This window comes from Botryllus schlosseri, chromosome 16, assembly GCF_051294905.1.
Source record: "Botryllus schlosseri isolate E-star chromosome 16, Bs_hap1, whole genome shotgun sequence".
In the NCBI taxonomy this organism is placed as follows: Eukaryota; Metazoa; Chordata; class Ascidiacea; order Stolidobranchia; family Styelidae; genus Botryllus; species Botryllus schlosseri.
This window is the reverse complement of record NC_137251.1, coordinates 3,459,450-3,475,659: the sequence shown is the minus strand read 5'-3', so window position 1 is coordinate 3,475,659 and position 16,210 is coordinate 3,459,450. Positions and strand designations below refer to the sequence as shown.

At 40.7% G+C, this 16,210-nt stretch overlaps 2 protein-coding genes and 1 long non-coding RNA gene across 5 annotated transcripts in view; 2 read left to right on the top strand and 1 right to left on the bottom strand.

Moving 5' to 3' along the window:
- The window catches only part of LOC145458607 (S-adenosylmethionine synthase-like), a 178,678-nt gene that overhangs the window by 82,211 nt on the left and 80,257 nt on the right, over nucleotides 1-16,210 (top strand). The gene's annotated exons all lie outside the window — the stretch shown is intronic.
- LOC145458615 (uncharacterized) overlaps nucleotides 1-16,210 on the bottom strand; it is a 361,279-nt gene that overhangs the window by 322,124 nt on the left and 22,945 nt on the right. The window lies entirely within an intron of this gene.
- LOC145458606 (uncharacterized) overlaps nucleotides 1-16,210 on the top strand; it is a 39,364-nt gene that overhangs the window by 21,761 nt on the left and 1,393 nt on the right. For both annotated transcript variants that reach the window (XM_080337024.1, XM_080337023.1), the window contains 3 exons: nucleotides 7,325-7,490; nucleotides 11,958-12,076; nucleotides 15,859-15,983. In XM_080337024.1, the coding sequence (XP_080193150.1) occupies nucleotides 7,325-7,490; nucleotides 11,958-12,076; nucleotides 15,859-15,983 (410 nt within the window). The remainder of the gene's footprint in view (nucleotides 1-7,324; nucleotides 7,491-11,957; nucleotides 12,077-15,858; nucleotides 15,984-16,210) is intronic.

The window sequence follows — 16,210 nt, the reverse complement described above, 5'->3', positions numbered from 1 at the left end:
CAGCCACCCATCCAAACGTTGGTCTTACCCCCGCCGCACCGCATCCCATAAAGGCAGTGGTCGGGATCCTATGGCTCGCGAGCCATATATGGCTCTTGGGTTTGAGATATGGCTCTTTGACATATTAATAATTTTGTACTTAATTTTATCGATATTGCAGAAACTTGTTGGTAAATTGGTAAATTTTCTTAACTGCCAGAATCAATATTCTCGGGGCAGCATAAACATTTATTTGAGAGGTCAAGGCAGTGGCGTATCCAGGGTTAAGGGCTCATACGCCTTTACAAAATCTTCAAATTTAAGTTGCTGTAGCGCTAGCGACCAATATCCCTCGTGAATTCAATGTACCCGGCATCGCGTGCTGCGTAATCTTGGATTGCACCATACGCTGGTTGATCAAGCGAATAGCAGACATGGGGACGCCCATAGGCGCCGAGGGTGGCTGGGTGGCGCATGCAGCCTCCCCATGACACATTTATGGGGTGGCGGCCACCCCATACAATAAGATTAAACGCCCACCGTCTGCGATTTCAAATCATCAGCGCTGTCAATTAGCGATTTCATGATAGCGCGTAAATGCCAACTATTTACCATTAACCGATACGCGCGCGAATAGTTGAATACGTAGCTCCGTCGACGAACTAGTGCTTAAAACCACCCAATAAATCGTAATCCGTGATTGGGATTAGTAATCATACAATAGCAGCGACCTCGTTTACGACATCGATTGCGACACGAATGCCGCTGAGAAACACCATCTCCTCTCTCGACCAGACGAGCGAATTCACGTTCTACTTCTCTTAATTAAATTGTATTTGCGCGTATATTCGTTTACAAAATAATTCTTGAGTTAGTTTCGTGATAGTCTCATTAATTGGAGCGCGAAATAGGACAGTGTGTTTGAGTATGCCTAAGAATTGAAAGTCATTCCTATTCATTACTCTAACAAGGCTTTGCTAACTTTTATCGGGAAATGCAGCAGTGAAGCTCAAACGTTATAATGAGCAAGCAATTGTCGCGATGACAGGCTCGAAACGCCATTGTGCTGTACGCAAGTTGAGGAATTACTGATTAGATGCGCGCTTTCTTGTTTGCTATCACCTGTAGGCTACTAATTCGTGTCTGCTTTATGCACTCGTATTCACTCGATGTCACTTGTCAGTGTTTGATTTGTTATTAATACGGCGTTTAATTACGTTGTCAAATATTGATACAACATGAGATTCTCGATGGCGCAAATTCTGAATTTATTCGATTAGTTTGAGCGGGAACCTTCTATGTTCCAATTAACTTCATTGCTGGACGGACTCAATCGGTCGCACTCGCAACCATAGCGCGGATCGAATTTCAAACCATCGGGATTTGTATTTCTATTGACAAGGCTGCGGCATACGCCCATATTGCTCTTGCTGCAATAACACCTGGATAATTAAAATCCCACCATTTCACGATCAAAACAAATGAGGCGCATATGAGTATTGTAGTTAAGCTATTCAAGGACAAATTTTAAAGTTTCATAGTCCTCTTCAATCTTTGTAGAATGACCAATTGTTACAGGAGAATATGTATTTCCGTTGTGCAAAAGTACAATTGACAAACTGGATTGGACAAGCAAATATTTCGCATCATGTCGTGTTTATATTGATTTCCTTCCTACCAAGTGAAATATTGAAGGATAAATACAGTAATTTTGGAGTTTTTTAGGGGTATAGATATCTCCTGACAAAGAGCCAATCTGACAAAACTAATGTGATATTCGTAATCAGCAATCTCAAAAACCCCATAAACGGCTCTCAGATGTTCTGCATAAAAATATTTTTCATTTTGTAGGCCATTTTATTTGATTTAGCGCGTCCTCGTGCAGGCCTGCACGCTATAATGGCTGGCATGAACTATCACAGTCACTAACGCCAGGCTAGGCCTGATATCATTATGAGCCTGAACTATCGAGTCTACAGCAGGACTGGCGCATGTCACAACTACGCTGGCCTAAACTATAGCGACTGCTACAGGCCTTGCATGATTTGCCTGCAATCTCTACTTATGCGATTGTTATGTCATACTGGCTTAAGACAGACAGCGTGAAATCGAATAACTTTGAATCTGCGCAATTGGCCACGAACAGACTCGAACGGACGTAATTGATTAGCGCTACTGAAACATCAGAAGATGTGTGTTAAGGCCGAGTTATCGAAAGATGCGACAGGTCTGAATCAACTGAATTCAGTGCCATTAGAGGACAGATTCCACAGCAGACTTCAATCGTATTAATTTGTGAAATAGTTCGTGGTCACAGAATTTCCGTATTCAATTGTCGCGCGCGTGTTGGTGAATAGTGAACTGTTGATATTGAAGCGAGATCGAGGAATCGCTAAATTAACCGTTGGACTCGCTGGCATGCTTACGCGCACTTATACGCGTGAATTCGTCAACACGATGAAGCCTCTCCTATCCATGTATTATGAGCATTCACGCATGTACTTAACCATAATAAATTGATGCTGACTTGGTAAATTTGAAACAATTTCCAACCAATCATCATTATCATTGGTTTATTAGCAGTTTTATCAGTTCAATACACCACAAAAATGCGATACAATGAAAAGAAAGGAGGATGTCGAAGCGACTAGGAGTTGTCTATGGAATCGGACACCCACCTTGGCCTAGGCAATGTAAAGAGGAGGCATGCACACTAGGGTTGTTCAGATTTGAAAAATTGTCAGGAAACTTCGATGCTTGTGACCCAAGTAAAGGTTTAGTACATAAAAGCACTTTTATGAGCAATTTTGGTCATCTTCGTCGTGATCTTCTATCCCCGAAAACCCCCCAAAGATCCACGGGGCAATTCTCCTTACTACTGGATATGTAATGTTGACCACGTCACCGGTTTATAGCTTTTGTGATGTTATCAGTTGAAAACGGCCGTGTAGATATGATATATCGCAATAAAATAGCCATGATTTCAAAATTGTACTTAACTGCAGTCCCATAAAGGCCACATGCGTAACGATTTCACTCTGCACAGCCTGTCTATCATGCTCATGGGAACCATGTATCGGTTGCACCATTGATATCGGCTTGTTTTGGATCGTACATTGAAGAAGCGCCGTTGGGTTGCAATTCGTCAACAAATACTGATATTCCCAGCTAGTTTTCATCCATAAGATATTATTCAAAGGTATGTAATGTCAGTAATACTTCTCTCAACTTCAAATCATCTGTAAAATACCGAGTTATCTTATTTTATGGTAGACTGCAATTTAGTTGAAGAAGAATGCCAGAAACAATGCATCAACACAATATTCAGCGCTTGCCTTATAGATATTCTTGTCATATTCCATACGTTGTCAACCTCTTCAACAGTTAGAAGGACACAGTCCTGCGTTGTGGTAGTTTCGGGGCAATTTTCTTTCAGATATGGCGGGTGTAGTAGAACCTCATCTAGAGTCGGTAACTTGGAGTGACTAATACACTCAGATAGATATCCTTCCGAATAGTGACCAGAATATCAGACCAAATAGTGGACAGACCTGAATCTTGTTCATGGTTGGTCCGCAAAACCCATATCCGCTTTGTTTCAGACTTTCTTCTGCAACTAAATTGCAGTCTACCATAAAATAAGATAACTCGGTATTTTACAGATGATTTGAAGTTGAGAAAAGTATTATTGACATTACATACCTTTGAATAATACCTTATGGATGAAAACTAGCTGGGAATATCAGTATTTGTTGACGAATTGCAACCCAACGGCGCTTCTTCAATGTACGATCCAAAACAAGCCGATATCAATGGTGCAACCGATACATGGTTCCCATGAGCATGATAGACAGTTTGTGCAGAGTGAAATCGTTATGCATGTGGCCTTTATGGGACTGCAGTTAAGTACAATTTTGAAATCATGGCTATTTCATTGCAATATATCATCTCTACACAGCCGTTTTCAACTGATAACGTCACAAAAGCTATAAACCGGTGACGTGGTCAACATTGCATATCCAGTAGTAAGGAGAATTGCGCCGTGGATCTTTGGCGGGTTTTCGGGGATAGAAGATCACGACGAAGATGACCAAAATTGCTCATAAAAGTGTTTTTATGTACTAAACCTTCATTTGGGTCACAAGCATCGAAGTTTCCTGACAATTTTTCAAATCTGAACAACCCTAATGCACACTGAATGAAAGTAAAGAAGATAGTAAAGAAAAAGGAAGCGACAAGAAATAGGGCAGCATGTCATGGGAAGCGAGATCGATAGGTCAGTCGTGGTCCGGTAATCTTGAGGATGGACTGTATTTATTTAGTAGTAATTGCTTGTATTTCGACTTGAATGTGGACAAGGACATGCTCGTCGACTGCCGGATGGCCGGCGGGATACTGTTCCACACATCGGGTCCGGCATATTTGATAGAGCGATGATCTTTTCGGTCGATCATATGATATTTGGACGACGTGGACGCGCGTGTGTTGTACTTGTGCCCCTCCCTTTTTATTCAAACCCCTCCCTTTTTACATCTGGCCACCCCATGTAAAAATGAAAGTCGGCACCTATGGCCTTGGAAGTGACATTCCAATTCCAAATCCAAATTACAAACAACGCCTCGCTAACCACGTCCAAATTGATAAGTAGCTTTCTAGTACTGCATGCCCTTAAAATGTAGGCGTGTAGTTGAATGTCTATGTTACCACCGACTTGGGAAGCCGATCACTATTTATTTTTGGAATCAGTGATATGGTTATATTAGATTTATACCAGTTAATATAAATTCTGAGCTATTTACGATGAATTGCGCTATCACAGGAAGATTAGTAGCATACGATTTCAAAGACTACTCCGCGTCGTTTCGACACCTTCCTATTTTTCATGGTATCGCAGTTTTGTGGTGTTTTGAAATGATGAGAATATTAATAAAGTGATACTGATGTGAGTTTTTACAAAGAAAATATGGCGCCCATGACGAATCCCATGTAGTGAGTTCGAATTAGTACTGGGGGTACCATATTTTGGAAATCTGAAAAGAGGACGCTTTTTCAAAACTTTGAGACTTACAATATTGGAGTAAAATCCGGGAAAAGGTAAATTTTCCCCGACTTTGTTGTCAGATGACTAAAAAAAGGTCAACCATCCGACTCAACTCCAGGAATGCCCATTTTTATCATGTTTACCGATGGTTGACTAAAAAAAAATCATTTTGCTGGGTCAAGTCCCGAAAAGCACGTCGGGCCGTTACTTGGCCGCTGATTTCCTATATCTCAGTCATATTCCATCGTACATTTAACCAAATTTCTGAAAAAAGAGGACATTTAGGCGTCCTCCGAGGACACTTTCAAAAAAGTCAAAAAAGAGGACGTATGGTAACCCTAATTAGTACTACCATGACGTTACGTATTTCCAGTTATGACGTACCAACTGATTGACATTTATGGCTCTTTGTGAGTTAAAATGGAAAATATCGGGCTAACATGGCTCTTCAGACGAAAAAGGTTCCTGATCAATGCCATAGGGGGACAACCCATCGGGACATAGGCGCTGACCCTGGTATGCAAGGTATGCTAAATCAGAACAAAGGTTCCGGCTGCATTGTTCACGGTGCATTGTGATAATGTGAAATGATATTATTATACTTTGAGCTCTCCTATTTCCTTCCACAAGGGTATTACGCCTCAGAGACATTATTTCCAACTTTTAGTCGAGAGTCGAGACACATCATCTTTGAGACAGCTATACATAGTAAGCTCGGGTAATCTATAACGAGGATGTTCGAGGAATCTCACCTTCTGTTCGTTTAAAGATTGCAAATCTTCCTCGTAATAAAAATTATCATCTCTTTGTTTACAATTAGGCTACATGGCATGCTCGAGATAGCGGATATCATCTGATCTTCATTGAGTCTAGTAGAACGTCAATATTTTTACACTGTGACAAGAAGGGGTTTCAGGTGATGAGAATGAATTTTTTAATCCAAAGTGATGAACGATATTCGGAATTTTCTTTTGACACGCCAATGTAGACTTTACGAAATCAGATAATTCTGGAGATTTCGTGAAGATACCATATAATTGTCTTCTTTGTGCCTAACAGAACGGCAATGCATTTTATTACACTTTGACAAAGAGATGTTTAAGCTGAGATTGATTCCCAGATGACTTGGGGTGTATCTATTTTGTCAATGTCGCCAATGTCGGCAATGCCGCCAATGTCGCCAATGCGACCAATGCCGCTAATGTCGACAATGTCGCCAATACGTTCCATCAGAGTCAGATGAAACAAATTATTGTAGCCTCCGTTTAATTCGATAATATGAATATATTTTTGAACATAAACATAACTAAACTTTCACCAATTCTACAATTCTCCAAATATATATGTGGCCCACATCAAAATGCTCCTATGGCCCACTGGTTGAGAACCACTAGTCTAATCGGACGACTGGAGTTATCTAGTTGTCGAAGTATGCCTCCCGGAATTATTCCATTATCTGCTTGAGTAGATGACGCGTATCCAGGAGGGTTCGTGGTTCGAAGCCTCTCCCATTTCAAGTGTTGCGAGCTGCCAATTAGTGAGAATCGACTGTGCACATCGACAGGGACAGCAAGCAGGCAAAAATACTTGAGACTTGGCGCGTGTCCTATTGCAGACAGGATTGTTCATACCTGTGGTGCAGTCGTGCGCACATCAATGACCCAATTTCGCATACATATGAAGAACAATATCAGCGGGAGATCGCGTGCCATTGTGCACAGGCGATTCTCAACAATTGACAGCACGCAGCACTTGAAATGGGAGGGGCTTCGACCCCCGACCGCTAATTAGAATGTAATTTTCCGCATTGGTGGCATTGTCGACATTGGTGGCATTGGCAACATTGACAAAATAGATACGTTCGACATTGGCGATATCGGCGACATTGGTGACATTGAAAAAATATAGATACATCCGATGACTTGTTTGCTTAATAAAGTTGGTATAAGTTACCATTTGGTTAATTCCCTTACCAAGCAGATAAAAAGCAAAGTATTAACACTTATGTGAGCTAGCATAGCATAGTTTAGAAATAAAAACGCCATTCATTGGTGTGACCTATTCCCATTTGCAATCAGAGGGATTTTACTGGGCCGCAAAGAGTTTCCACAATATCTGTGCAAAAGAGCTCATTACTTATTGTCGCAACTCGCAAGTCATGAAGCAGGTATATGAGACTTTGGGGAAAAAACGACATAACAATCAGTAAAGAGTTAGAATCAATCCAAACCGAGTCAAGTCAAGAGTAGGCCTACAGTGCATAAATGGCATAACTCGATTACACCATTGTCTCTCTTCATTTAGGCTATGGCGGAGGCTGTCGAAAAGTCTGCAATCGTACTACTGTGTATGTCGCGAGGATACAAAACGAGTCAAAACTGCAGAGCCGAGGCGGAATATGCGTATACCCGCAAAAAAGCTCTCATTCCAATAATAGTTGAACAAGACTACAGCCCTGATGGCTGGCTCGGTAAGAAAATTGCTACAAATATAAGGCCCAGGTTCCGTTTAGTGATAATTACATCAATTCAAAACACCTCAAGATTGCAATAAATTAGAATTTAATGTAACTTTATTGCATGACAGTATTTATAAATGCTCTATTGCCCACCGACAAGATAGCGTAACGGTGGAGCGTCCGGCTTCTTGATCGGTGAGTCGTGGATTTGATCACCGGCCGGGTCAGACCAAAGACCTGATTAGTAATGCTGGTATCATGGCTTCCTCGCTTTGCGCTCAGGATTGCCGGTATATCATGGAGGGGGTGCGAGCCTTAGAAAGCCTTACAAGGCTATATCTGTACCTACTTTTCCCAGCGGCATATGCTCATCATGCACTCGTGGTATGCATTGCATATGCATACACAGATCGTGTGTATGTTTATGTGCATCACGAGCAGGGCTGTGGAGTCGGTAAATTTTACCACCGACCTCAACTCCGACTCCGACTCCACACATTTTCAATATATCAACTCCGCCTCCGACTGAGACTCCGGAGTCTTTAGACGTACCGCCGCCGACTCCGGCTGCGACTATTTTAAGAGAACTCCGACTCCAACAGTATTGCCAATTTACTTCGAAAATTATTAGCCACAGTAACCGTTAAATGACTATCATATAACCACTAAACATATGCTCGAATTATTCGTTATGCAATTAACATGAAAGAATGCCTTTGTAAATCTCCTTCCTTTTTTCATTTTTTATAAGTTTTTATAACATCCTAATATGTGTGAATCATTCAAACATGACATATATCCAATAATTAAAATATAGATTAAACAATAGAAATGTAGCTCTTGTGTATGAGTAAGCAACTAATACAGAGATGTAACTTACTAATTTTCTCATTACACACTATCCAGGGGTGGGCAAACTTTTCGGCTCGCGGGCCGCATTCAACATCTAAATCCATTCGCAGGCCGCACTATATTAAATTGAGATTATTAGTCAGAAGCAAATTTGTTATTTAATCATATAGCAGTGGTTCTTAAACTTTATTAGGCACGCCCCCCACTACGATAGTGAAAAATTTCCCGCCCCCTTCATCGTGATATCACAAAATATCCATGAGACAAATCAGAATGCTAGCAATCCCAACGGATAGTTTGATGGCATTGAAGGTTATGGCTGTAGACGAGAGAATTATCAAACAGGAAACATGGACAATGGACAGGGCAACAACCATGAACCGGAGGCAAATGGCGGCTTCGCGCCTCCTTTCAGATGCTTCCACACCCCCCAGTTTGAGAACCACTGTCATATAATGACCGGAGAAATATGAAGATAATTTATTACTATAACCATTCATCAGTAAACAGTTTGTAAAGAAAAACATTCGTGGACCGAGCATTCAACATCTAAATCCATTCGCCTGCCGCACAGCATAAAATTCGGATTATAAACCAAAACGCATTATTGGTGTTTTATTATATAGTGAGGATGTGAAAATTATATATTTTTTTATTTAAAACAAACCAAACCATCGATTTGAGGATATGGTACACGCGTCAGAAAGATTGTCGAGATTTCATAAGCTGCTGATTAACCTCAATATAACCCAATTTTCGAAACTAGCGATGAAAGTGGGTTGTCCCGATTCTTAGAACAGGATGGAGAGTTGAATCTGTGAGCAGTGATCGTATATAGATTTGCTGATTCTTCTTTTGGTTCAACTCCAGGACACACAATGCTGACAACGTCATAACCATATTAGCTTCAAGTACGCTATACATAGATTTTATAAATATGAATACTTCTGCACATACGGAGAACGAATCTAGCTATCATACGCCCGAATCGGTTTTTCCAAGTACAGCACTAAAAGTAATAAACTCGCTGGAGAGCTCAATGTAAAATCACACTCGTGATTCGGAGTCATTCCCATTTTGACTCTCTTTAATGTTAAGCAATTGAAACCTTTTAAAATGCGTGGGCCTTGAGCCTCGCGGCTTGTGCCGTGAGGCCTCGGGCTATCGCACCAGTAATGAAATAAAAATATACTAGTCAGGATATAACGAGAAGTTTAATCGTGTCCCTAGATTTTTACTGCGCATTTTTTCAATATTTCAAATACGAATCTCGAGCCGAGCCGAACATCCCTCTGTAATTTTGTGCAAATGTTTCGTCGCCGACGATGTCGCTGCGAGCGCACAAGCGAAGTCGAATGTTAGAAGATACGTTATCTCCTAATTGCGACTAGTTAGATTCAATTCTGTAAACTACGCGTGTTTATAATTTTCAGGAGGGGGCTCCAATGCTGAATGCAAGAAATCGAGTAAGAATAAATCATGCGAAGTGCTAAGAAAAATTTCAAGTCAAATAAATCTGCTACGAAGTATCCTACTTTATGGTCATATACGAAGATCTGCGATAAATGTGACTTGCTCCTGATCACGCCAATGCGTCGAGACTGATGTTTTAGTCATCATCAAATTTCGCGGTCAGGCTGATCAAATCTTGGTTGGCCGTGTAATTTACTTGATGTTATAACTAATTCGAGAATTACCTCGCAGCCCACGCAAAACCTTCTCGCGCGCCACATTTGGCCTCCTCACAACTCTTCTCACTCCTCACAACGCGTATGCAGGGCTAACGCCACATTACGACTAAATCAAACGGAGCATAGAATATGCCAACTTATATCGTCGTTCCCGCCAATGTTTTAGTGGTTCCGAACTGCATTTAACCGGACACTCACGTATTTGTACTAATTCCATTGTTCGGGAATAAAGATGTTGCGACGTGCTACTTTAAAAAATCCCTATGATGCTTTTGAGGTATTTAAGTGAAAAGCAAGAGCGCGAGGTATCGTTTCGGAATCAGTTGACTGGTCCGGCCCGCGAGAGACTTGAAGGCTTGAATCCGCAATTTAAGTTTGACACGCCTTTTTCCGAGCCAAGATAGGAGATAGATTCGAGCTAAAATGAGCATAAATGACGCTAAATAGGAAATTCGTGGTTCGAACGAAAGTGACGACCTTTTTTTAGTCAACAAAAGTAAAGTTTGAGAGAAAAAGTAATTTTTTGGACTTGAGCCGCAAAGTCGACCTTTTTTTAGTCAACCTACCTCAAAGTGGAAAGAATTTCCCAGTTCTTTCGGATTTCCCCCCGGTATTCTAAGTTTGAAAATTTTGAAAAAAGTGTCTCCTTTCCCGATTCCAAGATATGGTAACCCTAAACCTATCCAGACGTCGGTTTATTCAGTGATTCCCAAACTGTGTGCCGTCACAGATACTCAGATGTGCCGCGAGTCTTTCTGGGATTTTGGAAGAACACAGTATAATAATAAAGATAAGACATGCCTACAAGCATAATGCGACTTAAAGCGGTCTAAATTTTTCAGCATGCTGGTAAATAAGCACTTGTGACAATGTCCATGAAACTTTCTACAATGAAACCAATCATGGCATTGCCGGTGAATAGGGTAGCCTAATGGCCACATCAAATTTGGCTGATACTTTAAATCGTTTCACATTGACTCAGAAACAAGGATCGTGCCGCAAATCATGAGCGCATTGTCTGGAATTGTCTGGATCTGCAATCCAGAATACTGCTCAGGATTTGGTGTAAACATAAGTGGGTAGTCAATCCATTTTAAAGCCATAAATCAAGCAATCGTTTGCAGAAGAAGAACAGCTCGTTCATTTACGAAACGCCATCGTATTAACACATGAATCGATTTTCAAGCAACTTTTTTGTAATGGTGCCGCGACCAGATCATAATTTTTCACATCGTACCACAAGCCGACAAATATTGTGAACCACTGGTTTATATAGTTGAGGCCAGCGATGAGCATGAGACGGACTTGGATAGGGTTCGGACCGGATTTCGCACAATTTTGAGACGAGTCGGATCGATTCGGATTATGTGGCAGATTTTGGATATTTTGCAATAGAGGTGTAATTTCTGTTTCGGATATTTTTGGATAGTTCTTACCAAACATGACTTTTGATTTCACGTCAAAAGAAAAAAAAATCGCACGCTCGACGACCAGACAGGTAGCACTTTAAAATTTTTCTGTCAAAGGTCCAAGCAAATACAAATCAGCTAACTTTAACCTTAGCTTTTGTAAAAACTAGGGCCTACTCTACTCAGATGTAATAATTCGGATTCTTCGGAAAAGTTACTCGATCCGGATTTTTCGGATTCTGGGCGCCATTTTTCGGATTCGCGTGGATTTTCGGTTGAGATTGTTCGGATTCGGACGAATAGTTCCTCAGAGACTCCAGCTGTCGGACGGATTCGGATCCTCAAAAATCAATATTGACTCATCACTGGTTGAAGCACAGATAATTATTTGCTATGGCTCATGAATTACAAACTGATTTAATTGTTGTCTGATTAAATGTATAGTCGCTACTCAAGATTAGAAATCACGCATGTTTCGAAGTGTTTGGGTTTCATGATACTGAATACAAAATACTAAATTTATTAAGGGTTCTTGAAAGGAGCAAAGTTATACTTCGATTTCAGTAACTTAGCAGAGTTCGACACGATGATGAAGAGACTGACAAAAGAAATTGGAGACAGGGGTAAAATGGAAGCATATACGACAGTAAGTTCTCTATTTATGCGAATTTTATTCGAAATTACCTTCTCTCGCGTTAATCATGGTTTCGCAGGGCGTCGACGCCCGTACCATACTCGTCTGAGACGTATCCGTAACATCAAATATTACGAAGCACAATACACCGATACACACGCAAACTTAAACGACACGTCAAAACGATCTATGCACAATTGCACATGCCGTTTCGCTGATACAGCAGCATGGGCTCATTGGGATATATTCTCCACACCAGTTCACCACCACCGCATACACTTGTAAGCATTGTTCCCTCTAAGTCAGGGGCGGGCAACTTCTCCGGTTGGCGGGCCGGATATGGAGAAATGAAGTACTTGGCGGGCCGGATAACTGAATCGATTCATGAAGCGCGTATATATCCACCCATACTGGGATTAATCGCAAGCTTTGCGTTTGAAACGTAGAAATCAAAGCAGTATTCAATGCACTTATTAACGTAATGTATTTCAATAGCTGTTGAAGTCTATAATACAGCTGTGGTCGATCCCAGTCTTGAACAGGTTCTTTCTTCTAACTGTGGCTGCATGTCGCACACAAAGAGAACAAAGAATCAAAGTATACCTGAAAATCACTATTATCTGTGTCAGAAAAAAAGAATGAATAACAGACAGTCACTTTAATTTGACATGCTGAGGAAGTGGAGAATAGCGGCAAACTTTCACCGCGGGCCAGCCATATGTTGCGACCCTGGTTGGGATTTTTTTCAAATTTGCCAATATATCAATTCATTAGGGTTGAGTACTTGCGTAAATGCCGGTAATGCAAGCCTTCTTGTGTTGACGAACATACGCGTAAGCTCCACTCTCGCACGTTACTAACACACGTACGCTAAAAAACAACCTACGGTCACTATAATTTGACGTAATAAGCAAGTAGTAGGAGATTGCGGCAGATCGTGACCGTAGGCCCCGTTGTCATCTACGATCGGACGCTCTCTGCGGGCCGCTCAAAATCACGTAGCGGGTCGGAACCGGCCCACGACCGTATGTTGCCCGCCCCTTCTCCAAGTTTTCACGAGTCTGTACGAACTCACCAACTCACTGCGCGACAACAGTGCGTAACGACTAAAATAAAAGGTCATCATTTCGGCTGCAACACAGATTTTTCTGTGCGCGGCGACTTTGTCAGCAGTGCGCGCAGCTTAGAGGGAATATTGCTATTAAGTCTACAATGTGGTCTAATTTACTTCAAAACATTGCTTCGGCCTACACCCGATAAAAAAGTAACAAATATTAAAATGAAAAATCTGACAATACAAAAAATTGATGTCGCCATAGGGTTATGGATTCGGTTCACGGTAGCCCTATAAAGTAGACTACAGGCTGTAAAATGTCAAATGGTAAGTTCACCGACAGTGAAAAAATCTACGATACAAACGGAATGCAGGTTGCAAACAAATTTTGACATTGTAAAAAATTTTAAGATTTTTTGACCTAACGCTACAATTTTGACAAAATTTTGACTTTTTTTGACATTCGCCTACTCATGACCGACCGAATAGCAATCAAAATCAGGCTAGCGCGATGTCCATTTCAATGATGATCACATTCACAAAGGTCCGGCGACATTTTGAACCATTCTCGAATCGAATACCCTTGCCGTTGCCGGCTTTGCCATCATGCTTTTGAATTCCCAAGATTTTGTCTATTACGGTCAGTTTTGCCCTAGATTTTATCGCATCCGATCTTTTGGTACCACAATTTGCCCAGCCGTATGTAGGTCAAAACTTTATGTTTTCATGTGTGCCGGCGGGGAAGGAATTGGCTTTAAAATATATGTGTGTTACAATCCCGCATCCGCTCGTTGTACACCCCTACACCTACGCTAAGGCATCGAAATGATCTCCGATGGAGTTTTACAGACAAACAAATGTCACATAAATCTTATCACGAATCAAACCATTTTGTGTAATACATATATGTCGAGACTTCTTCATGATCAAGCGATATTGCACTGAATTTTTTACGTGTCTCCCTTATTGGTTATAAACTCTTACCGAAAAGAGTGGGTATTCACACCCAAAGTGCAGAAAGAGTAGTACACGAAAACAGACCTAATTCAAAATGATGTTACGGTCACAAATCATACGTGCATATATCTTCCTACGTTCCTAGAGAGAGAGAGAGAGAGAGAGAGAGAGAGTCTTTATTTTCATCCAACCAAAATACATAACACACGGCAGTGGTGGTGGTACAGAAAATATGCATGCGCAGTATTCGGTATTAGATAGGAATGATCGATAAGACATACGTGCATGTGTAATAAGGATTAAAATGTTGAACTCGATTTCTACCGCGGTATAAGTTTGAGGTGAGCTCTGGTTTCGTGTGCCATAGGTGTATCTTTGTATATTCATAACCGTATATCAGAGGTGGTACACGGATGAAAATACACTCTCTTTTCGCTACGAGTGTAGGACTCAACACAGTGACTTCAGATATGGACGGAAGGGCTGTCCAAAATAGCTTTTTCTCCTGAATCTTGCTGGCTACGTGATTAAATCGTTAGGTTGCCTTAAAAAACGACGCCCACCAAATTTTAATTTATTTCATCGCGAATTTCGTACAGTTAGAAAATTTTGAATATACCCAAAGATGCAAAAAAAATGTTTTTTACAAATTTTTCTGTCAACCCCAGGAAATTGTTGTGCTGTCTTCAAAGATAATGCAAAACGAATTTGACTCAATTCCAACCCGTAGCAGCGGAGTTATTTGAGTTTTTCGATGATAATTCTTGGATTATCCACCAATCAAGGATAGTAACCGAATTATCGAAGAAAACTCAAATAGCTCCGCTTCTACGCGTTGGGATTGAGTCAAATTTGTTTTGCATTATCTTTGAAGACAGCACAACAATTTCATGGGGTTGACAGAAAAATTTGAAAAAAAAATTTTTTGCATCTTTGGGTAAATTCAAAATTTTCTAACTGTACGAAATTCGCGATTATTGGTTGGAATGAATTAAAATTTGGTGGGCGTCGTTTCTTAAGGCAACCTAACCATTTAATCACGTAGCCAGCAAGATTCAGGAAATAAAGTTTTTTTGAACAGCCCTGACTATTTAAAAAAAATCGAGTTCAACGAATATTACATACATATTATAAGATAGCACGGATGCCATCGCGACCCAAAATTACACCCTTCGCCACACATACTTTAGGACCCCCTAGTGTGTGTGCATCGTCCGCATATTTTGGTATTTTGTCATATCTCAGTAACTGGAGCTAATCAACAAATTGCAAATTGACTTTCGTGATCAGCGACCCCAAATTAGCCATGGTTTCCTCATCCGTCTCGGAAGCAAATTGGCTGTTGAACAGTGTATTTAATATAGTGTTTGTATATTGTAGCTTTTGCATTCGATAATGTGCACCAAGGCTTGCCCTATGTGAATCCACATACAAAACTGGTAAATAATTTATCTTTTAAATTAGAGCTAATCAGCAATTTTAATTGTCATTTTTGGACTCAGCATCCAAGATGGACAAGAATCAACCGTGTTCTCATCGGAAGCAAACAACTTTTGAAAATTTGTTGAACAGTTAAATAATCGAAGGTTTTCAATATTTTCGTTTACCTTAACCTCTAGCGACAGAGAGGTACTGCCTCACTTTCATCCCATTGCCATAAACGTCCTGTCGCGATATGATTTTTTAAGACCGGGACTGTTCGATTTCACTTCATCTATTTCGTGAAGTCTATTCATTCAGCTATTCAGATTGTACAGAATAACAACATTCTATCTTTCAATAGGACGAATGCCGCCCTTCGGAAAAATCACACTCTGCCTCCCAAGCAGGTGCACTGGAGTATAACCCCACGAAGAACATGACGAAGAATGAAGTCAGGACTTGGTTCTCTGAGAACAATATTCATGCGTGAGATAATCAGAAATTACGATATTATGATCCGGAAACGAGCTAAATTAGGGGCACCATTCGTTTTGGAAGATTTGTACTCTTTCAATTAGACTTTGAGGCGTTGTATTTATTTACATAAAATTACTATAGCCATGCCTGAATTCATTCCTCGGTTAAAAAAGGATTTCCAACCAATTACATTACCAGCGCTACGACAATTTTTTACAGGCAATTTGGAACATGTT